Source organism: Sorex araneus, chromosome 8 (genome assembly GCF_027595985.1).
Source record: "Sorex araneus isolate mSorAra2 chromosome 8, mSorAra2.pri, whole genome shotgun sequence".
Classification (NCBI taxonomy): domain Eukaryota; kingdom Metazoa; phylum Chordata; class Mammalia; order Eulipotyphla; family Soricidae; genus Sorex; species Sorex araneus.
Genome location: NC_073309.1, coordinates 41,838,128 through 41,865,012, shown reverse-complemented (window position 1 = coordinate 41,865,012; position 26,885 = coordinate 41,838,128). Strand labels below are relative to the sequence as shown.

Genomic DNA, 26,885 nt, shown 5'->3' with positions numbered 1-26,885 from the left:
TGGCTCCAGCATCTCCAGAGGGTGTTGAGGCCACCAAGAGGCTGCAACTGTTGGGCAGCTGGTGGGGAAGGATCTCGGAGGGAGAGCACTGACGGGCCCACACTGCCCCTTCCTGAGGTGGCAGGCATCCACTTCCCCGGTGATGGGGTACTGCTCTCTCCAGGAACAGAACATGAACCCCTGATCCCACTCTCTCCATTATGACCTCTCTTTATCCCCAAAAGTGCTGTTTGCAAGAGTCAGCTGTGGAGGAACAAGCATTTGCACATGGGTCAGGGCAGGGTGTGGGCAGGCGGGGCCCACCTCAGTGAGGAGCAGGGAGTCGAAACCCCTCTGGTGAACCCCTGATCAAAAGGGCCAGGGCTTGGGGCTGAAGAGACAGTACAGTGGTCAGGGTACCTGCCTTGCTTGCATGTGGTCAACCCAAGTCCCATCACCTGCACCCTGTAAGGTTCCCTGAGCCCCACCAGGAGTGATTCCTGAGCACAGAGCCAGAAAGAAATAAACCTTAAACGCTTCGGTGTGGCCCCCAAAGGAAACAAGCAACAAAAAAATTAGTTCCATGGGATGTAGCCAGAAATCTAAATTTGGGGAGGGCCACACCCACTGGTGCTCAGGCCTTGTGCTCAGGGATCACCTGGTGGGCTTGGGGAGCCATATGGGGTGCCAGGGGTCAAACCTGGGTCAGCTGCATGCAAAGCATGCACCCTACCTGCTGTACTATCACTCCAGCCCAGAAATCTATTTAAAAAAATTAATTTAATATTGGTTCCCAAGTAATATTCAGGGGGCTCAGGATCTACCTCCTGCAATATTCAGCCAACCAAGCTGGATGGTTTGATGTGATTCCGTGGCTAGAAGCCACCATCAGGGAAATCAAAGGACACCCTATTAGTGCTCAAGGGCCAAGAGGGCCTGGTGGTGCTGAGGGATAATTCACGCACTGGAAAGAGAGTAAAGATCATCCCTCACCAAGGCTCAGTGAGGCCTGCTCAGGCCATGGGGTGAATGACCTCGATGGACCTCATTAATGATGTGACAGACTCCATGCTGGCTAGGAATGCATTCTTAGAACGGGACAGCTCAAAATCGAGTAAAGTTGAAACCGGCATCTCTCTCCAGGGAGAGGGCTTCAGGGATGGGGTGCCAGCTTTGCCCAAAGAGCCCTGGCTCTGATCCCTGGCACTGCACGGTCCCCTATCACTGCCAGGTACACCCGAGCACTGCCTGGGTGCAGCCCCACCCTCTACATAAAAAAAAAAAATACCTGGCAGTCCATAAACAAAGCAAGCAGATACTTATATCCATTTTAAAAGGGAAGGCCCTTTTTATTAAACGTGTACATTTCACTCTTTTTCTTTAAGAATCTAAAAAAAAAAAAAAACACACCCAAAAAACCCAAACACCTTTTGTTTCTGCTTACTGGAAAAACAAAAACAAAAACCCAAGTATCAAACAAAGGGAACTAGTGAAGCATCAGCACTGTGCAGGAAAGGAGGCGCTAGGATTCAAGCGAAGGAAACACACGTGAGCACAGAGAGGACTGGGCGGCGCCTCTGGCCTGGCTGGGTGCCCGCGCCATTTTCTGGGCTCCTCGTGCCGAACCCCGGGCAGCAGCCCGACACCTTCCAGAGAACACACAGACTTCAGCCCTCGGGAGCTCCGGGCACAATCACTCTATTTAAAGCGCACAGTGGGCCCTCCCTCCCTGGTTCATAGCAGGACTGGGGCAGGGGCGCTGGCCACAGGGCAGTCACAGGGCAGTCACAGGACATATGTGTTCTTCACCAGGTGCTCCTTGTCGTCCATGGCGCTCCAGATGGTTTGCAGATGGTGCTCGTGGTTGCTCCGCGCCACCTTCATCAGGCAGATCACAGAGCAGCCCAGCAAGAGGATCAGGACCAGGAAGATGATCCCGGCCAGGACCACCACTGCGGAAGAGGCAGAGTGGTGAGACTGCGGGTGAGGGGGCCGTCTGGGGCTCACGCAGGGTCCCCCTCCCTGCCACCTCTCAGGGGCAGCCAGCAAAGGAGTCCCTGTGCCCCCCTGGTAGGGACACAAGCATAAATTTGGGGGTTCTGGTCTCTACAAACCCCAACCAGTCTGAAAGAGGCATGGCCGCCGCCGGGGAAGGGGATCAGACTCAGCAGCAGAGACGGGAGGGGACCCCATGTACCGAATGCCCCCGACTGGTCAGCAGCGTTTGTGGCCCCTCCTGCCCTCCCTCCCTGGCTGGCAGCCTGATCCCAGCTCTGCTTGCCTTCTGGTATAGAGCAGAGGCTGCAGGGCTTGGCTTCCAAGAGGAAAACAAAGCCAAGAGACCAAACCAGTGGGGCAGGTCCTGGGAGCCAGCAGCCCTCACTGACCTCAGGCCCGGCACTGCCAGCCTCTCAGTAACAACTGCTTAGGGACAGCAGCAGGGCCCTCCAACTTCTTCCAGACACCTTGCACCCACTCTGGCACCCAGGGCAGCACAGTCCCCCCCTAGTCTGGAATCTGACTCGGGGCTGCAGCCATGTATTCTCCCACTGGGAGAGACCAGTCACCACTTGGTCCAGCTGCCGGGACACTCGGGGGGCAGAACAGACCCTCCCACAGAGGACCAAGTGCCTCAGAACACAGGAGGCTGTGATGCACACACGCACACACACAAGCACAAAATATGCACACACACGCACACACACACACTGCAGGTACAGGCACACACATGCATGCACCAGCACACATGCACATCATGCCAAATCGAGGCCAGCAAGCAAGAAGGAGGGTGCAGGCTACTCACATTTGGCGTCACGGGGCAGCGAGAGGCTCAGCTGTTTGCCTGTAGGAGAAAACACAGCTTCAGCACAGAGGCACCTGCACTGTGGAGCTGACCTCAACGATCCCTTCAGCCCTGGCTTTGGGGGAGCTCTTTCCCAGGGGCATATGCAGCCCTTCTGAGGTTTTTAATCTTTTTTTTGGTGGGGGGAAGTAAGGGACTCACAGCCAGCTGTGCTCTGTACTCTGGGGCTCGGGGAACCACATATGGAGTGCTGGGGGTTAAAGCCAGGTCAGCTACGTGCAAAGTAACCACTCTGGCCACCATACTACCTCTCCAGTCTTTCTGTTTTGGGGTCACGTATGGGGATAGTAGGGCTATTCCTGGCTGTGATCTATGAATGACCCCTGGCAGTGCTCAGGGAACCCATGTGTGGTGCCAGGGGATCCAAACCAGGACTGGAGCCACTGCACATGAATGGAAGACAAGTGCCCCACCTCCCCTCCTGTACCATCTCTCTGGAGCACCCTTCTGAGGCTGTGAGGCCCTGACACCCTTACAGGGGACAAAAGACACATCTACCCAACAGCCAGGCCCGAACCCAAGCCCTACTCCACTAAGAAGTACTCCAGAAAGAAGTAGGGTCCAAACGACAGCTGCCACCCGCCTCACCAGAGCAGTAGTGCATGCACTCCTCCTTGGAGAGATAGTTGTTCTTGTTGCCCTGGCAACCTCCATAGATGAAGACGTCACAGGAGTTCGTCTCAGTGTTATAGTACCAGCGTGTAAAAGCTGCGCGGCAGAGCCCAGTGACAGCCTTGGGGACGCAGTATTCTAGGAGCAAGACAGCCCAATGAGCGCCTGTCAGCACTGCCCAGGAGACAGGAAAGGAGCTAGAATCCTAAGGGTCAGCCAAGAGCCGCTTCTCTGCTCCGGACCCTGGCGAGCCACCTGCCCTCTGCTCCCTCTTGGGGAGACTAGAGGGCCCAAGGCCAGCTCTTGGCATCTCTTATGGAGTCCCTTCATCCTCGGGGGACCCAAAGCCCTCTTCATCCTCAGGGGACCCAAAGCACATTGGTTGTGGCACTAGCCCCCTCTACATGCCCCTGAGTGGCCACTGTCACATATAGCCCCACTTCCCACCATGAACAAAAACCCATCTGGAAAGGGGGAACTTCTTACCTTCATAGTTGAAATCGACGGGGTGCTCTTCTGTTTCCTGCCTCATGGAAGCTAAAAGACCAAAAAAGACAGTCAAGTAAGGGAGACTGTAAGGATCCAGGGGGCGGCATGAGGGGACACTGTTCAGTCACCTCTGCCCAATGGTTGTGAGCGTACAGAGAAGGGGAGCTAGACGGTCAATCACCACCACAGCTCAGCCCAGGACCCCCAGAGGCGCTGGAAAAGGCAGTCAAGGAGCCAACTTACTCTCCGGCAGGACCAGGATGGAAACCAGTCACCCTGTGGGGCCCCTGGAGGCCAGGCGGGAGGAAGTCACACACAGGCGTGGAACTTCTGGCCCAGCCAAGCTCGTGCTGGCAGTCTAAGCCAGCCAACCACAGAATAAGTGACTGTCAAAGGACCAGAGCCCGGACTGTCCTCGGTGGGTGGGTGGGGGGGGAGTCTTGCCAGGTGAGCCAGAGTGATCTTGGGTTAGCTGGGCTGTGCTTGCTGGTACATTTAACCACTCAGCCCAGGCTCCTGATGCACAGGCCTTGGCCAAGGAGGGGGAATGGAGCGGATGCTGTGACCACCACAAAGCAAGCTGGAACAAAGGGCAGGATCAAGGCCCATGGGGCGATGTGGTGGAGGGCAGGGAGCTGGCACCGGGCAGCAAGAACAACCAACAGGGACAAAGGAGAGAAAACAGACTGTCAGATTCTGGCGGCAGGAACAGAAGAGACAGCCCCGCAGGCAGAAGCTGCCACAGTGTCCCCAGCTGGGAAGTCCGTGGGATCCTGGGGCCAGCAAAGGACATACACAGCCCGGGCAGGAAAACCCCCATTTGCAAGGGTGAGTCAACAGAACCGGTCGGTAGACATGGCCCTCAGGGAGTTGTAACTCCCAAGTGACGTCCTTGCACTGCACCCACTGGATGCCCTCACTCATCCTGGGTCTATGGACCTACCACTTAGGACAGAGGAATCAGCTTCATTACTGCTGGTAGCGCCACCATCCCGGGTCTTCTCTGCAGGGGACAAAAGCGCAATAAGGAAGCGTGCCTGCACCGTCAGGGCGCTGCACACCCGCCTGCTGAGACAGCGGCTGGGAAGCCAGGAGCCCAGTGGCTTCCACTGCCAACAAAAGCAAGCAAAGTGCCGTGAAAGAGAGAATGCACGGCTTCCAGGGTCCAGGCACCTGCTCAATGCCAGAACCGACTCAGTACATTTCATCTTTCTTATTTTGGGACCACACCTGGCAGTGCTTGGAGACCGTATGTGGTGCTGGTCATCAGACTGAGCTGGAGTTGGAGGTAAGCAAGTGCGTCCCTGCAGTGTTCTCCCCAGCCCCATTTTAAAGAGGGGCTGGGTGGCGAGATACTCAAAGCCAGGAGAGCTCAAAGGCCTCCAGCTCACACCCATGGCGATCTGGGGCTTTGGACACGCACCACACATCACCTCTCTGGGGCCTCATTTTTCTAAATTTTAGGGCCATATCCAGCAGTGCTCAGGGAGACCATATGCAGTGCTGGGGACTGAACCCTGGTCAGCTGCATACGAAGTAAGCGTTCTACCTGTTGTATTATAGCTCTGGAATTTTTCTTTAAATGGGTTTTTGCGCCGAAGCCATAGTACAGCGGGTAGGGTGTTCGCCTTGCTCGCGGCTGACCCGGGTTCAATCCCCAGTATCCCATATGGTTCCCTGAGCACTGCCAGGAGTAATTCCTGAGTACAGAACCAGGAATAACCCCTGTGCATCGCTAAATGTGACCCAAAAGGCAAAAAATAAAATAAAAAATAAATGGATTATGGGGCTGGAGCGACAGCACAGCGGGTAGGGCGTTTGTCCTTGCATGCGGCCGACCCGGGTTCGAACCGCCAGGAGTAATTCCTGAGTGAAGAGCCAGGAGTAACCTCTGTGCATCACCGGGTGTGACCCAAAAAGCCAAAAAAAAAAAAAAAAAAAAAGGGGTTTTGCCACATGTGGCAGTGCTCAGGACTTACTCCTGGCGCTCTGTGCTCAGGGCTCTTTCCCAGAAGGACTCGGGGGACCATATAGGGCACTGGCACTGGGATTTCAACCCAAGTCAGTTGCATGCAAGGTAAGTGCTCTGTTCGCTGTACTTGCTTTCTGTCCCTCTGATCCCCTCTAGTACACTTTAAAGTCAAGGGGATGCACCAGAGTGTAACTGTATTTGTCTTTTTTCTTCTCTTATTTTTTTTTAGTGGGGGAGGGTAGTGCAAACTGAACCCAAGGCCTCACATGAGGTACATGCTCTACCACTGAGTCTCACCCCAGGCCAAAAGTGTACTTATTGCCACTAAAAGTGCACTTATAAATGGTTAAAATGGAGTTGGAGGGTACAGCGGGAAAGGCAGCTGCCTTGCACACAGCTCCCTGGTTTGATCCCCAGCACCTCTCGGTATGCCCCAAACCAATGAAACAATCAAGGGGGAAGAACGGTTAAAAGGGTCATTTGGGTTGGGTCACACCTGGCAGTGGTCAGAGATCACTGTTGGTCAGAACACTCACTGTATGCTATGCCAGAGATCCAACGCATCAGTTGCATGCAAGGCAAAAATCTTTTAATTCCTATACTATCTTTCTGGTCCCCCAAGTTTGGGGTTGTGGCACCCCAGGGGAGCCACTTCTGGCTGTGCTCCAGGGGAACCATACATGGTGCAGCAATCAAACCCAGGTCAGCTGCAGGTAAGGCAAGAGGCCTGCCTGCCATATTATCTCTCCGGCTCCTATACTATGCCCCTATATATTTCCCCCATATACACACTAAGTTAAGGAGGTGGTTTCAGGAAGCACAAAAAAATGGGGTGCAGGCAGAGTTGGGGGGGACAGGACACACACTTGCTGGACCCTGAGGCCTGTGCCCATGCCATTGGACACGGCCCCAGACGCAAACCAGCTCCCCATGTTCTGCATCTCCTTGGCAGCCTCCTGGGAACCTGCCTGTACACTCGCCAGGAGGTGACGGGGGCCCTGCACTTGTGGTCCCAACAGGCTCCCATGGAGCATGCCTGCCAGGAGTGACGGCGCCCTCAGAGCGGGCCCAGCTCTGCCCATTCCAGATGAACCCTGATGGCCACAAGCTTTCAGAAGCAAAAACCCAGGTATGTGGGTTCAAGGGCTAAGCCTCCAGGCCACATGGCTGCAGCAGAGATGGTCTGTCCCTTCCCGTCTCCCATCCTGCTTGGGGTCCTGGCTGTCACACCCATGATCTGCCTCTTGGCGCCATCTCAGCGATCCAGAGATTCCCAAATGAATCTCAAAATAGATTAGCTCCCTACAGAGATGTCTCTGGATCCCAACCATTTACTATTTTAGAATTCCAGAAGTGCGCGGCTGCTTGATATTCATAATAAGCAATAGAAAATAAATTATTTAGCATCTGCCCCTGGCTGGCAGGCAGGCTTGAATGGTGGTGGGAAAATTCAAAATAATGGTGATGGGAAGGTGTAATGGTTGGTGGTGGGATTGGTGTTGAAATATTGAATGTAATCAATTAATGTAAACAACCTTCCCTGTATCACTGTCATCCTTTTGCTCATCGATTTGCTCGAGCGGGCACCAGTAATGTCTCCATTGTGAGACTTGTACTATTTTTGGCATATCGAATACGCCTCAGGTAGCCTGCCAGGCTCTGCTGAGCGGGCAAGATACTCTCAGTAGCTTGCCGGGCTCTCCAAGAGTGGCGGAGGAATCGAACTCGGGTCGGCTGCATGCTAGGCAAACGCCCTACCCGCTGTGCTCACTCCAGCCCGTGAACAACGTTATGGACAGGAGAAAGGAGAGAGAGAGAGAGGAGAAAGAGAGGAGAGAGAGGAGAGAGAGAAGGGAGACAGTGGCAGCTGCTCAGACCGTCTGACTTCCCCTGGACTCACAGAAGGATGCTCCCGAGCCAGGCAGGAGCTCTGGCCAGACTCTGGGCCATGTGCATCCTGATACCTTCTCTCTTCCCCAGACCAGGAGCAAGCAGGACACAGCTGCCAACTCCAAGGACAGACAACAAATGGTATTTCCTCTAATTTCTCCCACCACACCCCACCATGGCTGACAAAGGGGAAACAGGATAAAAGCATTTTCTACAGTCACCACCTGGTCTACTGTCAGCTGCCTCCCTCCACTAACAAAAGGGCAAGATCAGATTCAACACTGTCAAATTCACCTGTCAGATTCAACACTGCCCAGCACCCTCACCCCTCCAGACCCTCGCTAAGGCCCGCTGGGCCCCAGGCACACCAGGGCTGAAGTCTTGCACCTCAAAGCCCCAAGTTCAACGTGGCCATTCCCTCACCCAGAACCACCAGCAGTGCCCCAAGCCCCTAAAGAGACCACTGCTCCGGGTACTCAGTTACTGCCAGCGCTGCCAGGACCGGGCTGTCCCCACTGGTTACGCAGGCCCTCGTTACACCTGTCTGATTCCTGTCCCCATAGCTCAACATGGGAGGATCATAGGCAGGGAAGGAGACAAAGTCAGCAAGAAGGAGCTTGCTCACAGGCTGGAGGGGTGCAGTGAGCCCGGAGAGTGCCTGCACACCCCAACAGAACCTTCATATCTGGCCAAGCAGCCGAAACGGCTTCGAGGAGTCACATCTCCTTAGAAAGACATGCGTGAGAACCCGTCCTCGGGACTAGATGGCAAAGGCCCCGCCCTCACTGCCCGAAGCACTCAATGGGCCTCATACCCCATGGGACTTCAGGCTGACACATGGAGGTGCTCGGGGTCAGCATCACCCTGGCTCCAGGAAGTCGGCTTTGGTTAGCTGGCTCCTAATCCGTTGGGTCAGGGAGTTTCTCAGTCATCTGTCCCAGCACTGAAAATACCCCCCCAAGGGACCACAGCAAGAGGGCAGCCAGTCTCAAGTGGACTTGGGGAACTCTCCTCCAGAAAGGGAGGCCGCTTCCTCCTGAGGAGGCTCTGGTGTGGAACCTGTACTCGCAAGTGGGAGACGGGAAGTTGGGGTGAAGACGCAGAGCTGCCCTCCTGGCTCCAGCCTGTGGCTTCGCTCCCTTCCTGCGAAGGGGCAGAAGTGCAAAATCATCATCATGTGGCTTCTGCTTCTGGAACTCCCGGGTTTGGCCGCAATGAGGCAGCCAGGAGCAGAAGACAGTTACCTCCGGATGCATGCAGGGTCTCGGAAGGGTCACGTGGCCCCAAACAGCACCGCCTTACCTGTGACACCACCACAGCTCTTCATACACTCCTCCTTGGTCACGTAGTTATTGCCGTTGCGGCCACAGCCGCCATAGACAAAGGGCTGGCAGGTGCCCTCGGTGACATTGTACCACCAGCGAGGAAAGGATGCCCGGCACCTGCCCACAACCTTCGACACCAGGCAAGAATCTGAAACACAAAGCAGAACGCAGTGAGCCATGAAGATGAGGCCCAGGCCTGGAGATAGGCCCCTGAAACTTGGGTCAGGGAGCATGAGTACCACCAGGAAAGGCTTCTGGGGACAGGGCTGGGGTCACCCTTGAGTAGGATCAAACCCAGGTCAGCGGCATGCAGGCAAAGCACTGCCCCCACCGTGCCATCACTCCAGCCCAGAAACATCTCTTACTGGGGCAGGAGAGATGCTCAACAGGCTGGAGGCTCCCTGTGCATGGGGAGGCTGGAGGGCCAATTCCAGCACTACTGAGCGACCCCCAAATGCAGACCCATTTGAAGCCCCAAATACTGCTGGTGTGGCTCCCAAACCAAACCAGAAATGTCTGTTCAAACTTGGACTAGCAGCCAGGGCTGCAACTGGGTGGTGCACGGCATGTCCCACACAGCGAGGCCGTGATTCCCCACACCACCACAGAAACTTGAGCCTGAGCTGAAACCAGCATGCCTGCCGAAGCGGAATGATCCATCAGCAGGAATCATCAAACTATTTTCATTACTCGGTGTACATTTGAAATCCCTTAATAAGGGTCTGGGATGTGGCTCAGCAATATATTGTTTCCATGTCTGAGGCCCCGGGGCTGAGTCCCCAGCAATGGAAAAAAAAAAAAATGGAGAAACACTAATCCCCAGAGCTGGGAAGAAAACTCAAGTGGTGTAGCACATGGCACTGCATGGTCCCACAGAAACTGGGGTGGGGTGGGTCTGGAGCACTAGGCGCTATCACCCTCCATCGGCCATATTTAGAATCTGGCACCAGATGGCCAGCCTGCCAATCACCGTAAGTGGCCCCCAAGGCCCCCTGTGCACCACCTGGGAGGTCCCAGTACTAAAAGAGAAAATAAGTCAATTGCTTTTGTACTTACTTTTTTTGGGGGCTACACCCAGCAGTGCTCAGGGCAGACTCCTGGCTTTGTGCTCACAGGATTGGATGTGCTCATGGGACTGAATCCACACAAGGCAAGCACCCTACCCACTGTACTATTTTGTTCTGAGCCCCTTTCAAAATCTTTTGCTGGATGGCCTGACAGTCTAACAGGTAGGGAACTTGCCTTGCATGTGGCTAACCTAGGTTCCATCTGTAGCATCCCATACGGTCCCGAGAACAGCCAGGAGTAACCTCTGAATATGCTGAGCCAGAAGTAACTCCTGAGCATCGCTTAATTTCCCCCCCCCCAAAAAAAATTAAAAACACAACCTTTTGTGGGGGTGCTGGGCCATATCTGGTGGTACTCAGGAGATTGTAGGTAGTACCAAGGGTTAAATTGGGGCTGGCTATGCGCAAAGCAAGAGAGCACCACTTAGCCCTTGTGCTAGCTCTCTGACTCTGAAAAAGCTATTTTTTCCTATTTTGGGTCACACCCAGAGATGCTCAGAGGTTACTCCTGGCTCTGCACTCAGGAATTACTCCTGGAGGTGCTTGGGGGACCATACGGGATGCCAGGGATTGAACCCAGGCCAACCGCATGCAAAGCAAATGGCCTACCCACTGTACTATCACTCCGACCCCTGAAAAAGCTTTTTGGGTAAAAATTCCTGGCTTAAGTGTTTTGGGGAACACTGGAAGAAAAAGTGCGTTGGTAGGAAGAGAAAGTCATTTGGAGTGGAATTAAAAAATATGAAACTTGTGTTTCCTGCTAAACCATCTCCCTTGAAACACACAAGCAAAGCCAATGTTTGTCATGTGTTCACTTCTCAAGCTTTAAGAATAAAACATTTGTAACATAAATGCTTACAAGCAATTTAGTTAGAACCTGTGTGATAAAACAGTCTCTCCATTCCCCAAGGAGCATCAGGAATAAGGGACTCTGTCTCGAAACAGAAAGGGACCAGATCAGGTTTCCTTAATTGGACCTTGTTTCAGCCAGTTATCAGCTCAGAGCTTTTACTTTTATTCCAATTAAATTTAAAAACAGGGGCCAGAGCCACAGTACACGGGCAGGATGTTTGCCTTATACGCAGCCAACCCCAGTTTGATCCCAAGTATTGTCCCAAGCCCCACCGCAAGTGATCCCTGAGCACAGAACCAGAAGTAACCCTTGAGTACTGCTGGGTATGGCCCCCCAAAAACAAAACAAGATAGTTTTTTTGTTTGTAAATAAAACAGCGATAACCATGAAAACACTGTACAAGAAGTCAAAACACACAGGTGTACTTTTTCCCTTTTCCTTTTTGTTGGGGGCGCTACACCCAGCAGAGTTCAGGGCTCACTCCTGGTTCTGCACTCAGCTCACTGGTGGTGAGGCTCAGGGGACCACATGTGGGGGCAGCTGTGGCTCCCGTCTCTCAGTGTATTTATTTCTAAGGGCCACAGTCAAACTGTCAGTCCCATAGAAACAGCCCAGTTTTCTAGGCAAGGAGACCAAGGCTTATGGTGGTTCCAAAAAGCATGCAGCAGTGCAGGGACATGAATCAGGCTGATTGGATTAGAGGCCAGGCACTAACAAATGACCCCGAGATGGACAGGAAGAAAAAGCCTCTAATAGTCAGTGGGAAAAACAGAAAACAAAAGTTGCCAGAAAGCCCCAACATTCCTCAGATTTTTATTACAGCCTTTACCACATTCAGCAAGGCAGGCCCCATGGAGTCGTGTGAAATGACAGGGACCAGGGACAGCCCCACACCCCAAACTGGCCAAGCCAAGGGGACAAGCTAGAGAAATTTTCAGGAAGCTACTCCTTAGTAACTCAGTACTAAATTAAATTTTCAGAGATGAAAATGGATGTATTGGTTTTAGAAGAGTCAGACAATGCCTCAAGACCTATCTATGCTCATGGTTACTAGTACAAAGGAAACACATTCAATGGCTTCAAAACGCAGGGGGGGAGGGGTGTAGGGCGTAGCTAAAGAGAGTCAAACTTGGTTGATACTCCAGAACAAATAAAAGTGGAATTCCTGCCTTAGAAAGAGCAACATGGGGCTGGAGTGATAGCACAGCGGGTAGGGCGTTTGCCTTGCATGCCACCGACCCACTCCTATCCCAGCATCCCATATGGTCCCCTGAGCACCGCCAGGAGTAATTCCTGCGTGCAGAGCCAGGAATAACCCCTGTGCATCGTCAGGTGTGACCCCCCAAAAAAAAAAAAAAAAGAGCAATATCTGTAAATATAAAAAAATAGTAGAACAGGTAGGGAGTTTGCCTTGCCTGCGGCCAGCCCAGGTTTGATCCCCAGCATCCCATACAAGTTCCCAAGTACTGAGAGGTGTGGCCCCCCCCCAACAAACAAACAAACAAACATTTGTTCTGGAGTATCAACAAACATGTGGGGCCAAAGAGATAGCACAGAGGCACTTTCCTTGCATGCAATCAACCAGGGTTCGACCCCCAACATCTCATAGTCCCCCAGTACCACCAGGAGTGATTCCTGAGTGCAGAGCCAGAAGAACCCCTGAACATCACCGGTGTGGCCCAAAAACAAAAAACAAACAAAAAAGAGCAACATCCTCCAGGCAAAGCCTCAGAGATGCTCTATCGGACGGCAGATCCACCAGCTCAGTGGTGGTGCCTGCTTTGCAGGCATGGGCCCCCAAGTTCAATCCTGAGTCCCCCCTACCACCCTCCATGCTCTGTGTGATCTCCAGTGCTCCCCAACTAAGTATGTAGTCCCAGCAAAAACACAGGACACAACCCCTTTTTCGTCACTGCAAAGACTGAAAAGAAAACTTGGTAGACATTTTGAACATGATTCTACTACAGAACTGCCAAACTGACCAACTTGTGTCGTAGGAAACAGGGCAGACAGGGCACGCTGGCTCGGAAGTTATCAGAACCTTAAGCGAGACAACAGCCCCTGGTCCAGACGACCTCACTTCTGTGCTCTCGGCAGGAATGATGCTTCCGACAGGATACCACAGAAGCTCTGGGCTCACAAGCACTCCTATCTAATTCAACTTCACAGAATTAAGCCGGTGGTATCTACTCTTACAAAACATACAACTGCAGACATGACTACTCTGAAAGGCAAGCTTACTTTAGTGACACAGTTCAAACATACTGCATAGGACAGAAAAGAAAGTTAAAAGTAAAGTAGCTATTTCTCAGTTTTATCAACTTCTAATGGGTGTGTGTGTGTGTGTGTGTGTGCGCGCGCGCGCGCGTGCAACAGTCCAGCAAGCAGAGCACTTTCTTACACATGGTTAACCAGGGTTTCCATCCCTGCACCACACAAGGTCCGTCTGAACCCTGCCAGGAGTGATTCCTGAGCACCGCCAGGTGTACCTCCAGAACAACCATCCTAATGGGAGAGAGAGAACCACACCTGGCAATGCTCTGCGCTTACTCCTAGCATGCATTCAGGGATCACTCCTGTGGTATTGAGTCCAGGTTGGCTGCGTTCAAGGTGAGTGCATTACACCCTGTACTATCTCTCTGGCCCCAAAATACCTGTTGGAGAATCCCAATCCTGGACATTTTCTTCCCTTGGTTGCAGCCTTCTAGACTCCCTGTGTGCGTAGCTGGAAAGCCCTGATCACTCCATGCCTGGCCTGACCAGGTGCTTCTGAGCACCTTCTGAGAAGGTCCCCTGTGAGCAGTGCAAGCACAGGAAACAACGGAAAATGACTTGGCTTTATCAGTAGTCAAACATTAGAAATTTAGGGGCTGGAGAAATAGTACTGCAGGTACAGTGCATGCCTTGCATGCAGCCAACCCAGGTTCAATTCCAGCACTCCAGATGATCTCCCAAGCCCTGCCAGGAATGATCCCCGAACACAGAGCCAGGCATAAGCCCTGAGCATCACTGGCTGTGACCCAAACCCCCCAAAAAAGATAGATGAGGGCTGGGAGTTGGCTCAAAGAGCGGGTACACATATAAGGCATGCAGGAATCAACATCACACTGCCTGCCAAGCTACCCCAGAGCACCTCACCAGGAATAGCCCCTGAGCACTGGTCAGGTTATGACCTCAAAACCAAGGAAAAGAAAAAAGTGAAAACACTCCTTAGCTCACAGCCCACAGGCAGTGGGACAGTCTTTCTGGATTTTTTTTTAAATGCCGTGGAAACCGCCTGCATCCCATCCCCGGCTCTGAACCCCTTCCTCCTTCCAGTGTTTATAAAACATCCTGTTCACATTTTCCAGTCAGTCGTCCCAGAACTCCACCAATCTTGCATGTGTGGTCAGAAGCTATCAGTCTCCTGGTTCATGTTTCTTATAACAGCGTTGACCCTGCATTCCTCACGTCTCTCCTTTGCCAAAAATGCTGCAGCGCGCCTTCATTGCTGGACCCAGCTCTGTGCTTCACTGAAGACACTGGGAATTCTAAGGATAATGGCCAAAGGGCAAAGGACTCCCATAATCTCCAGACACTCCACAGTCACACTGACACAAGCCACAGAGACTACGTTTCAGCCCTCAGTATCAAAGAGACAGCAACAGTCATTTAATTCAAGTTTTAAAAATCAGGGCAGCTCGTACATCATCCATAAAAGACTTGGCACTCAGACCTACCCCAGCTGGACTCTGGCCCCCAGACAGCTTGCCCCTGCGGTCAAACAGCCTCATCAGTGACTCAGGGGTTAAGGCATTGGAAGCACACAGCCCACCTTGCAGCTATGCCCAGCAAAACATGGTATCCTGAGCACCACCAGGAATGATCCTTCCTGAGCACTGTGGGGTGTGGTCCTCAACCCCCCCCCCAAAGGTCCACAATGATCAGTCAGGATAGAAAAATGTCGAAGACAAGGGCCAGAGCGATAGTACAGCGGGTGGGGCATTTGCTTTGCATGCAGTCAACCTGGGTTCAATCCCCGGCATCCCATAGGGCTCCCCAAGCACTACCAGGAATAATTCCTGAGTGCCAAGCCAGAAGTAGTCCAAGCACTGCCAGGCATGATCCAAAAAAAACAAGGGGGGAGGAGGAGAGGTGGAGAGGGGACAAGGGGGTGAGGGGAAGAGGAGAGCCAGGGAGAGAGGCCCAAGCAAGGGCTGGCCAGCGAGCTAGTACAGCAAATAAGGAGCCTGCCCTGGGGAGCCCAGGAGTGGGGGTGGGGCACAACAAAGGCAGGACTATGACTGCTAAGGAGAGCTGGCCCCTCAATTCCTGGCAGTGTACGGGCAGGTTTCCAGGAGCCTGCCAAGAAGAGAGAGGCAGAACGAGGGGAGCTGGTTTGCATCTGGGGCCGTGTCCAATGGCAGCAGGTTAGGCCAGTCCAGCCTCTCCACAGGCCTCAGGATCCAGAAAATTCCCTCCCATGGACCTTGCCTGCATCCCTTTTTGGTGCTTCCTGAAACTCAAGCCCTTTCGCCCCACCCCCTTAACTTAATGTGCATATGGGGGGGAAAATCGGGGGATACTATTGGGGGTGGAGAGATGTACAGTGGGCAGGGCACTTGTCTTGCACGCAGCTAACCCAGGTTTGAACCCCGGCACCCCATATGGTCCCCAGAACCAGCCAGGAGTGATCCTTGAGTGCAGAGCTAGGAGTAAAACCCTGAGCACGGCCGGGCAGGGCTCAAGAACAAAAAAAAAACAAAACAAAAAAGGAAAACGTCAAAGATTAAATAAAAGGGTGACTAAAATCAAAAAATATTTACTTATTGTGACATCCTTTCTAAACTTTTAATTTAGACACAACTATGAATCCACTTTTAAGGAAAGGAACTAGATGAAGGAGAGGCTTTCACATCTGCTTCTCTTTCTCATCTGTGGCTGAATATCCTAATCTTGCCCATGGATGACTTTATTACTAAGAACTAAGCAGTTTTCTGACCTGGAAGTGGATTATAGCCTGTTTCCTTAAAATTTCCAATTAATTTACAAACCAGGAGTCATCCCAGAGCACAGAGCCAGGAGAATGCCCTGAGCACCGGTATGGCATCATCTCCCGCCTCATACACACACACACACACAACCAGGTTTGGTTAATTTAAAAACTAATCTGGGGGTGTAGGTCACTGTTATTTGCATGTCTGAGGTCCTAGGTTTGGTTCCTATTATCCCCAAAATTAAAAAGATATTAAATTACACATGAAATAAAGCCGAGGGGCTGGAGCAATAGCACAGCGGGTAGGGCATTTGCCTTGCACGAGGTCAACCCAGGTTTGATTCCCAGCATCCCATATGGTCCCCTAAGCACTGCCAGGAGTGATTCCTGAGTGCATGAGGCAGGAGTAACTAACCCCTGTGCATCGCCAGGTGTGACCCAAAAAGCAAAAAAAAAAAAAAAAAAAAAAAAAAAGAAAGCCAAGTGTTCCAAATTTCCCTAGTACCTTTAGCAATACTAACAGCATCACTGACAACCATTGCCTCTGTCCAGACAGGAGTTTTCACAACGAAAGAACAGTCTGTTTTTGGCACAGTGACTGAGGAGGTTTCCTCCCCCAGGGGCAAGTGTCCACCACAGAGTATGCTGCTGAGTGCTCCACATCTGGGGAAATCCTAAGGGTCAGCCTGGCCAGGAAAGCCACCCTCACTCTCCTCCTCTCCCCCTTGCCAGTTTGGGGAGGCATGAGGAGCCTCCTCAGTAGTGCTGGGGAGCCCTGGAAGTACTGAGGTTATCCAAAACAGTTCCAGTGGTGCTCACGGGCTAGACAGTTCTGGGGATCAAACTTGAGGCCTCGGTGCATGCCAGGCATACACTTCAGAGCTTTGAGACATTTTCCCTGCTCCAACGGTTGAACAGTCACCCTGAGAGGGGCCGGGAGCTGGCTCAACAGGCAGGGGTGCGTGCTCTATGGGTCCAAGCCACACCACTGCATGGTCCCCCAACACCGCCAGGTTTGTCTTGGGGCCTCAAAACAAAAGTTCTGAGATCTACAGGGACAAAAATTGGAAGCTGGCCTAGGAGGTCTTTCTGTGTGAAAAGCTCTGATGCTAACGGCCACCTGAGCTAGAGCCACGAGACTCGGCCAAAAAGCAGAACTTTACACAAGGTGAAATATAATTACACCCTAATTCTCAGGGCTTGTAAACCACACAAGGGATTAAGGAAATGTTCAGCGGAGAGACACAAACAACGGTCACTTGGCAAATGTGTCTAGGGCACTCTGGAGGCGAGCCTGCAGGAGCTGCGGAAGGAAAGGTGGCAGGATTCTGGCACCCTGACAGCTGTGTGACCCCTGTAGGGTTCCTAACTTGCACTTGCAAGTTCCTACTCCTGCCGTGCACGCAGTTGACCTGGGTTCTAGGTTCGATTTCCGACACCCCATATGGTCTCCTAGGCCCCATCAGGAATGATCCCTAACAACAGGCAGGAGTAAGCCTTAAGCACTGCCAGGTGAGGCCCCAAAAGAAAACAAAACCAACAAAAAAAGAGGGCAGAGAGCATGTTGCATGCAGGTGGTTTTGGTTCAATCCTGGGCTACACGCCCCAGCACCACTGGAAGTAGCACCAAGTACAGAACTGGGAGGAGCAGCTGAGCACCTCCAGGTGTGGCCCCCAGCGTCCTGTGCCCTCAGCACCCTGCACTCTCCTCTATCCCAGTGCTCTGGGCCTGGGCTCCCCAACCCTGCCAGGCTCCTCCTGTTCCCAAGGCTACGGGTTCATGTGAAAACAGGGTGCCTTACCTAAACTCCTTGCCCAAATGGCCCCTCAAAGGACACCTAAGAAAGCGAAAAGGCTCCCCAGGCCGGAGCTGGGCAGGCCTCCCTCTGGCCCTCACCTTGCACACACACCTCATACCTCACCAGGGTTCAGCACCTGGCACTGCACACAGCACACACCCCCTCCCGTCAACAGCCCTGCAGGGAGCAGGCGCCAGCCTCCTCCTGAGTGCAGCCAGGTGTGGCCAAAAATAATAAATAAATAATTTTAAAACTAACAAAAATTAACATCTTAATCAAGCAGTACAACCACATGCCTGGGGAGTGACTCACCCCAGAACTAGTGAGGATGTAAGCTGTGCTGGGGACCCCTCCAGAAGTTGGGGGCCATCCAAGTATCTCTGGCTATTCATCTGTATCTTTTTTTTTTTTTTTTTTTTTGCTTTATGGGTCACACCTGGCAATGCACAGAGGTTACACATGGCTCTGCACTCAGGAATCATCCCTGGCAGTGCTCAGGGGACCATATGGGATGCTGGGAATCAAACCCAGGTTGGCCGCGTGCAAGGCAAAGGCTGTACTATTGCTCCAGCTCTCATCTGTATCTTTTATGATGAGAAACTGGCATCTCTGAAGCCATTCTAGAGAAATTACTTGTCTATCTGAACTGGTCTGAAGGCTTGGAGCTGGGACAAAAAGCAACTGTTTTAAGAAAACACTAAGTGGGCCGGAGTGATAAACAAATGATAGGCAGGGTGCTCACCTTGCAAGAGGCCAAACTGGGGTCCATCAAGATCAATCCCTGGCATCCCCCATGGTCCCTCGAGTACTGCCTAGAGCACTCTTCCTGCTCTTCCTAAATGCAGAGCAAGGAGTAACCTCTTGAGCACTAATGGGTGTGGCTCAAAAGCCAAAAAAAAAAAAAACCACTAAGCAAATGATTGTTTGACATCACTCAGAGATGCTGTGAACACCAACTCTTTTATCTCATCTTCCTCTGTCCAGCCAGTACAGACCTGACTTTCCCCTACTCAGGTGCAGACACAGAAACAAGCCCCACCCTTCTCTGTCTCCCGGGGCAGCAGAGAACATACTTTAACAGTTGCGGTTATTATCAATTTTTAATTTTTTTAACCCAGTAAATGTGCTTTATCGCTTAAGCTTTCAGATTCATAATAATAAAACAATAAACACATTGCCCTGGATTTTGTGAGCCCGTCTAACAGAACTACTTAATCAAAGGAGGGGGCCAGGGACCTTCAGTTGACAGGTGACCAGATTAAGTGCAGGGCCCATCTTGGGCCACCACTGGTCTACGGAACACAGCTAGATGTGGCCAGAAAACAAAATACATTGAAATAAATAAGATCGATTTTTAAAAATTTGACAATGGGCTAGAAAAATACAGTGGGCAGAGCACTTGCCTTGCATGCGTCCATCCTTGGTTCAATCCCTATGGTCTACCGAGCCCCACCAGGAGTAATCCGTGGATTCAGAGCCAGGAGTAAGCCCTAAGCATACCCGGGTGTTACCCCCCCCCCAAAAAAAAAAAAATCAAAGATCTGGCACTGAAGCAATAATACAGGGCTCTTGCCTTTCTGGCAGGCTCAATCCCCAGAACCCCATATGGTCTGGAGCCTGCCATGGACACAGCTGGGCATGGCCCCTCCCCTCCTCAAAAGACCTATAAAACCTCGGTATTTAAGAGATAAAACCTTGACATTTTAGACACAAAATATTTAGATATAAAGTTTATACTATATAAACTGTCCTGACAATGCAAATCTCGGCACTGCTTCTTCCCTTCATCCAACAGGACTCTAGATTCTAAGCCCTAGATTCACGGCAGCCCATCTGGCGAAGCTGAAAGGAAACGAGCACTTCAGACATTGTCCCTGGAGCTGGGGCTCCCAAGTGCTCTTGGATTATTTTCAGGAACTCCGGAACTGACCATCCTCTCTGGGCTGGTAGCCTTTTGAGACACGGTTTTTCCTCATCTCCATCACCACCAGACACACTGCGCCAGGCTGCACACCCGAGGCCCGCACCCCCCCACTGAGCCATATCCCCCCCCCATGTATTTTATGAAGCTAATAACAAAGTATTTTTATGTCTAATATTTTTTCCTAACTTGCTGAAGAAAGCAGCCTAGACAACAGAATCTGAGGTAAACATGGACAAACGTACATACAGAGGCCGGGGTTATAACACAGGGATGGCATGCTCTGGGGTTGATCCTGTGCCCCCCCATGGTCAACATCATAGTCGTGTGTGTGTGTGTGTGTGTGTGTGTGTGTGTGTGTGTGTGTGTGTGTTCCCCCAGTTTCTGGGCCTCAGCATCCTGGTCCCGGCATTCCTTCCCGGGTGCTTTCCTAACAGCTCTTATCAGGAAAAATGACATGTGACCAGAATCATGACAAAGACAGCCACTTATAAGCCGCACCCGAATGGCTCATTTACCACTGCAACATCGTCACATCCGTCATGTCACCAAGGCCTTCTGGGATTCATGGCGTCATTTCACTGTGATCCGTTGAAGGCTCCCTTCCTTCCTTCCCCTTCCCTTCACTCTCCCTCTCCCTCCCCCTCCCTCCCTCTCTCTCATCTCAGGCTACCTCACCCACCAGCTGCTTTCCCACATCCGCCTCAGGACAAGCAGACCTTCCAGGCACCGCAGGAGTGTCACAGACTCAGGCAGGGCTAGGTAACAGGAGAAGGGTGAAAGCAGAGACATGTTCTGTCACAGGCCAGGCCGGGCTCACTCAGAGCTCACCTGGCTGACCCGGGCAGAGAACAGGAACCACTCTCCCTCCCCCGGCTTACAAACAAGGCCCTCTGTGAGTCTGCGGCCATGTTCTCAGGACTCGGAAGACCAAGCCATTTTCACAGTACCTATCACCGCATGTTCCGTGCTCCTTCGTTTATAAAAATCTTTCTTGATTAGAAGGTAGTTAGGAGAGAAAAGGTCAGGAGAGAAAAGACCAGGCTAGGGCACCTGCCTTGCCTGCGACCCGTCCTGATTCAATCCCGGACAATAAATAAGACAATAAATAAGGGGGTTCCCTCCCCAGCCCTCTTTCCCCCTGAACCACACTGGGTGTAGTCCCCAGAACAAATATAACAATACAACATCACTGGTGTGGACTGGGGGAAGGAGTCGATTCACAGGCCCTAAAATGCTGCCTGTCTCCTGGAAGGGGCTCAATACATGTGTTGACTGAGTGTTTCAAATTGTCCCGGAACCAAACTGGCCACAGACAAATGCCTCTTCTGTTTGTGAACAGGAACACAGAGGACAGAGCCCTGGCCGTCGCCGGCACCCGCCCCGTTGCACCTTCGTTCTGACCTGTCATCAGCTCTTTTACCACTAAGTTTACCGATCCCCTTGGGTGTGAAAAGAGAAATGGGGGGCCAGAGCGATAGTCCAGCGGGTAGGGAGCTTGCCTTGCACACAGCAGGCTCAAGTTTGATCCCCAGCACTCACCAAGGTCCCCCAGGACCACCAGGAGCGATCCCTGAGCAGATCTAGGAGTAAGCCCTGAACACAGGCGGGTGTGGCCAAAACAAACAAAATTCGGAAAAGAGAAAGGTATGCCCTGTGATTTCCCTTCTGTCCAAACTGGGGAAAAGCGTAAGGTACTAAGGAAACAGGGAGCTAGCTGGCTTGAAAGTGAGGTGGACACTGTCACACAGAGGCTGCCACACTCATCCCCAGTGGAAATTCCTGGCCACGGACAAGAAACAGGAGCCAGGTAACTATTAACAGCACTGCCCAAGGCAAGGCAGGAAGTTCCCGGCAGCAGGAGCTACACCTGACTGACTCTCCCCAAAGGAATTTTCAAAGTTCCAATTTGAAGAGAAATCATATTATTACCTGCTCTTGTATTGAGAAACACTATCTTGGGGGGGGGGGGGGGAAACGACTTTCATATACCAGGACTTATTACTTGAAGAAGAGAAAAAAGAGGCTTTCCTCCCCTAGTAGCAATAACCCACCCTCTGCTGTTGAATTCCACAGAGCTGAGCTTTGGGGTCCGAGCGACAGTACAGCAGGAAGGGTACTTGTTTTGCACGGGGCTGAGTGGGGTTCGATCCCCAGAATCCCATATGGTCCCCCAAAGCTGGCCAAGACTGATTCCTGAGTGCAGAGTCAGGAGTAAACCCTGAGCACTGCCAGTTGTGGCCCCAAAACAAACGCAAAAAAACCAAAAAGCTAAGGTTTAGTTACCTCCTCTCTTTAAACAGAACATACTACTTTGTCTTTCTTTTTTCCTTTTTGCAGTGCCATGGTTCAACCCTGGGTCCCATGCTAGCAAAGTCCTGCCACCGAGGCACAACACCAGGGTTTTAATTTTTATTGTATTATTTTTTTCCGCTTTTTGGGTCACACCCAGCGATGCTCAGGGGTTACTCCCGGCTTTGCACTTAGGAATTACTCCTAGCAGTGCTCAGGGGACCACATGGGATGCTGGGAATGGAACCCAGGTCGGCCGCATGCAAGGCAAACGCCCTACCTGCTGTGTTATCGCTCCAGCCCCTCACCAGTGTTTTTAAACATAAGTCAGAACATAGCTGCAGGCAGACAGAGAAAGCCAAAACAGAGAGGAGGTGGTCTCCATCTGGACCGAAGGAGAACTCAGCACCAGCCTAGGGGTAGCAGGGAATGGGCTTGGGGCCACGAGAGCTTCAAATCCTTCAGGAAGAGACAAGAAACAAACTTTTTTTTTAAGAAAAGGTCCCAATCCTGGAAACTGCCCAGTGCCAGAAAGCCAGCCTGAGGCCGGCAGGACCCTCCACCGAAGCCTAGACCCGAAAGGCTAAAACAGCCACCTTCCCCTGCAGGTCGGTGCTGCAGCTCTCCAGGCCAAGTGCCCGCTACCCGCCTCACGGCTTCTATCTGCCTGCCCCCCTCTGCCTAGAGACCCCGTGACCTCCCTCAAGGACTCAGCACAAACTGTCAGGTTTGTCTCCATCTCTTCTCCACCCCTAAGCCTCGGGGACTCTTGACCCAACAGAAAGAAAAATCTCTGCTTTCCTCATTCTCAAAACACTCCTTCCGTGTCTACAGTAACTGTCCTCCTTGCTTTCTGTTTGGGGGCCACATTCAGCAGTGCTCAGGGCTTACTCCTGGCTCTGAAATCAAGCCTGGTAATGCTTGGGGGACTATACGGGGTGCCAGGGATCAGACCAAGCTCCCTCCACACTGTGCACTCAGTGTCCCCCTGTCGTGCTTATTCCCTTCCAAATGGGTAAGTCTCAGCCCAAGTGCTATTTCTAGAACATTCTCTCAAATCCCCTAGGGCTCTCTACCTTGTGCCTCCTTAGCTAATCCAGGTCGCTACTCCTCTCATTTCTTCATGATTTTAGCTCTCTAGCCTTCTGGCCTCCACTGCTTCCTTGCAGTTTCCATGCCTTGGCTAATGATCTTCAACTGTCCCGGCCAGAGCTCTGAGACCACCTCTAGGTCTACAGGGGTGGGTGTGGGTGCAGGCACAGGATGTTCTCTTCCCCCCAGCCTAGACCTCATCTCAATACCTGCAGCCTCCTCAGAACCTCAGTTCCTCAGCTCACTCACTGTCCAGCAGGCCTGGAGCGATAGCCCAGCGGGTAGGGCATTCACCTTGCACTCGGCCGACCCAGGTTGGATTCCTGTCCCTCTCGGAGAGCCCGGCAAGCTCCCCGTGGCGTATTCAATATGCCAAAAACAATAACAAGTCTCACACTGGAGACGTTACTGGTGAACGCTCGAGCAAATCGATGAACAACGGGACGACAGTGCTACAGTGCAGGTGCTACTCACTGTCCAGCCTTTCTACTTCACACTCTGCAAAACCCCAACTCCAACAAACACCCCACGGGCCAGACCTCCTCTCCACCATCCCCGGCCGTATTCATACAGGTCCATCCCAAACCTTTATAATCACGCCCTTACACAGGCCCTCTGTACCCTTCCTTGAGGTGCTGCACGTGGCTGGAGAAACATTTCACTCAGCCAAAAGCCCTGCTGCCTAAGAAAAATCAATCAGAAGAGAGACAGGGAAAGGGGGAAAAGAAAAAATCAAAACTCCCTCCTGCCTGAAATTAAGCTGTTGAGAGCTTTCAAGCAAACAGAGCTTCAGATAATGAGGGCAGTAGTTCACCCAGGAGTACTTCGGAAAGGTCACCAGGTCTAGTCAGCACGGCTGCCACTGGGAACAGAGACCAAGGGCCTCTGCAGCCAGACCTGGGCCACCCACCGCTCCTGCGCAGGCCCCAACTCCCATGCCACAGCCAGCTGGTCTCAAGGATGAAGGAACAGAGCAAGAAGCGCAGGACAGCAGAGGTCAACCCCAAACTCAGTCTGATGAGTTCCAGGCCTGGGAATATGATGTATGGGCACCTAATCGCTTCCCCTGGGGAAAGAAAAAAAAAAAAAAGGCCCAGAATGCCAACAAATTCCCGTTGATCCTGCAAGAAGGAACTGACGCCTGCTTTCTGGTCTCCAGCTGAGGGGCCCTGTGCAGCCCACTACCTTCTTTTTCCCTCTTCCCGGGGAACAGGGAAATCAGGTCTCCAGAAGTCACCGGCACATACATCCTGCTTGCTCTCTTCCCCAATCCTATCGCCTCTCTGCCCAACACCTGGCCCCAGCCTTCTTCTCCAACCTCCCTCACTCCTGCCCCAGCTCTGCCTTCTCTTCCAAAACTCCCCCAACCACAGATCCTGGCATGCCACTACCTTCGGCTGGGTCCTGAGCCCCGGGTTTGGCCCCTTACTCTCAGCATTAGAGTTCAGGTGTCCCCTGCTGGTATTCCCGGCACTGCTCAGTTACTTCCTAGTACTTTCACGCTGTGCTCAGTGCTCCTCCTCCAAATCGGTTTTTTTTTTCCTCTTGGTGGCTCCACTAGAACAGAAGCTCCGTGGGTGCGGGAACCTGGCTCGTCTGTATCTCAACAGTTACCACCAGCGCTGGCAACATCCCTGCCATTGCCTGAGGGACTCCAAACAATTGGCTTCATCCAAAAATTCTTTAAAGAAAGTGCGGCTGAAGCAATGAAGGTCCCAATAACACCTGCTCCAAAAGACCTCTTGGGCCAGCCAGCCAACCTGGGTTTGACCACTCCCAACACGCATATGCTCCCCTGAGCACTGCCAGCAGTGCTCTCTGAGCACCAAGTCATGAATAAGCCTTGAGTACAGCTGGATGTGGCCCCATATTCCTTGCTTTCCCCCGCCCCCAATAAAATCTGCCAGGCCAAATTTCCTTAGATCTGGAGGTTACATCTGGGTCTATCCTTCTCTACCTGGAAAAGCCAAGCCAAAGACTGCGAGATCAAGTCAATTTTCCGGTAAGATGCCACCCCTGTCCCTTTTCTTCTCCTTCCTTTAGGCTGTCACCTAAACAAAGGTTCTGAGGGTGGTGACTGGCCATCAACGTTTTCGGGGGAGCCTGAACAATCAACTCGAAAGGCCCAGGCTCCATCCTCGGCCTCGCATGATTCCTCCCATGCCGCCCCCAGGTCCCCCCCAGACACCATCGGGTGTGGCCCCCAAACAAATACTGCTGTGGCGTTGTCCAGCAGTCAAAGACTGGGGGCGGGGACTTCCGTGCGGCTGAAACCGCCACCCAGGCCTGCCTCCTTGGGCTCTCCTTGGCAATACAACTGGCGGCCGCCACTCACCCCTCCCCCCCCCCCCCCGACACCCGGCCGGGCCACTGGCCGCCCCCTCCTCTGGGGCCAGCACCCCTGCCTCCTCCGTCACTGCCCGGATGCCTGCAGGCCCAGCTCCCCACCCCCGCCCCGCATCACAAAGGTTCCCCCGCCCCCACCCCCCACTAATCAAGGCCCAGTCTCCCAACGGCTGGCACCACCACGCCCCCCCCGACCCGAGAAGGCGTCTCCAACGTCCTCCCCCGCCAACCCCTCGGGCTCGGGGCTCGGGCCCCCAATCCCCCCACCGCCTCCACCACCACCGCCACCGCCGCCGCAGCCGCCGCCCGAGCCCCCAGCAGCGGCCCCTCGGCCATCCGCCCGGGCCCTCACCGTAGATGCCACGTTCTCCGTCGGCCTCCACGGCTCCGGAGAGCAGCAGCGATGCCAGCAGGGCGAGGAGCGCCCGGCCGTGCGCCCCGAGCTGCGCCATGCCCGCTCCCGGCCCGCGGCCGTTGGGGTCTCGCGAGCAGGTGCGGGAAGACCCTCTCGGCGCACGCGCACTCGGGCGGGGGCCGGCCGCGCGCGCAGGTGCGGGCGCCCGCGCCGAAGCTTCGGGAAGGCCGCTCGGCAGCACCGTCGGGGGGGGGCAGCCGACGCCGCTTCCGAAGCTCGCGAGGCGTCGCGGCGCGGACCACGGGCCCTCTCGACGCTCGGTGGGCGCTCGAGCCAATGGCGGCCGCCGGGAAGCCGCTCCCGGAGTTGGCTGGCCCGGGAGGGGGCGGGGCGCACCTGCGCAGAGCGGACACCTGCGCGCCCGGCCCCCGCCCTCCGCGCACCTGGGCCGGCCCGGGCCGCGGGCCCGAGGGGCGGGGCTTGCGCTGGCACCGCCCGAGGCGGGGCCCCTCCCCCCTCCGCCGTCCGGGCGCCTGGGGCTCGAGCCGCGGGGTGGAAGGTGAGGGCGCCCGACTTGGCCTCCGCGAAGCCTGTTGCACGCCCGTCCTCCCGTCTCCTCCTACCTTTGAGGGTTTATTCCCCACTTAATTCGACCCTTGTGGAGTGTGCCTCGCTGGGAAGCCAGACGTGGCCTGCGGCAACAGACAGAAAAAGCCCCGAGGAAGGATGACTAAGCAGGCACCGCCGGGTGAACAGGATGGGTGGTGGAAGACCATGGATGGGGACTCCCGGGCAGTTTAATAACCCTTTCAGACCAGAGAGCATCCCGCCCGGAGGGAGGGCTTCCTGGATGTGGTGATGGATGGGTTGGAAGGAAGTCCAAGGCTCATCGGATCCCGAGATGGAAACAAAGGCCTAACCAGAATAAGCTCTGATGTGGAAGCACTAATCAGGCCTAAAAAGAGGAGAGCCAAGAGGAGGCACCTAATCCAGTTTGGGGACTCAGGAGGCTTTCCTGGAAGTGGGCGTAGTCTCAGAGGGGGATTGACTGCAGC

The 26,885-nt window shown here is 53.4% G+C and overlaps 1 protein-coding gene across 2 annotated transcripts; it reads right to left on the bottom strand.

Annotated features, from left to right (window-relative positions):
* Nucleotides 1-1,303: 1,303 nt before the first annotated feature.
* SPINT2 (serine peptidase inhibitor, Kunitz type 2) lies at nucleotides 1,304-26,287 on the bottom strand. 2 transcript variants are annotated; one of them, XM_055146374.1, is made up of 7 exons: nucleotides 25,828-26,287; nucleotides 9,108-9,278; nucleotides 4,887-4,946; nucleotides 3,941-3,991; nucleotides 3,431-3,592; nucleotides 2,783-2,821; nucleotides 1,304-1,931 (listed from the first exon to the last, which is right to left on the bottom strand). In XM_055146374.1, exons 1-7 carry the CDS (start codon nucleotides 25,925-25,927, stop codon nucleotides 1,765-1,767), a joined length of 750 nt encoding a protein of 249 aa, XP_055002349.1. In that variant the 5' UTR covers nucleotides 25,928-26,287; the 3' UTR covers nucleotides 1,304-1,764. The 2 variants fall into 2 exon arrangements, with proteins under 2 accessions (XP_055002349.1, XP_055002350.1); XM_055146375.1 differs by lacking the exon at nucleotides 4,887-4,946 and having other exon boundaries at nucleotides 25,828-26,279.
* Between the last annotated feature and the right edge of the window lie 598 nt (nucleotides 26,288-26,885).

Excerpts from the sequence above, each read along its gene's own strand:
- SPINT2 (XM_055146374.1), bottom strand. The coding sequence starts at position 25,927 with ATGGCGCAGCTCGGGGCGCACGGCCGGGCGCTCCTCGCCCTGCTGGCA. Across the intron at positions 4,947-9,107 it reads GAGCTGTGGTGGTGTCACAG|AGAAGACCCGGGATGGTGGC; the intron begins GTAAGGCGGTGC and ends TGTCCCCTGCAG. Across the intron at positions 3,593-3,940 it reads CGTCGATTTCAACTATGAAG|AATACTGCGTCCCCAAGGCT; the intron begins GTAAGAAGTTCC and ends TCTTGCTCCTAG.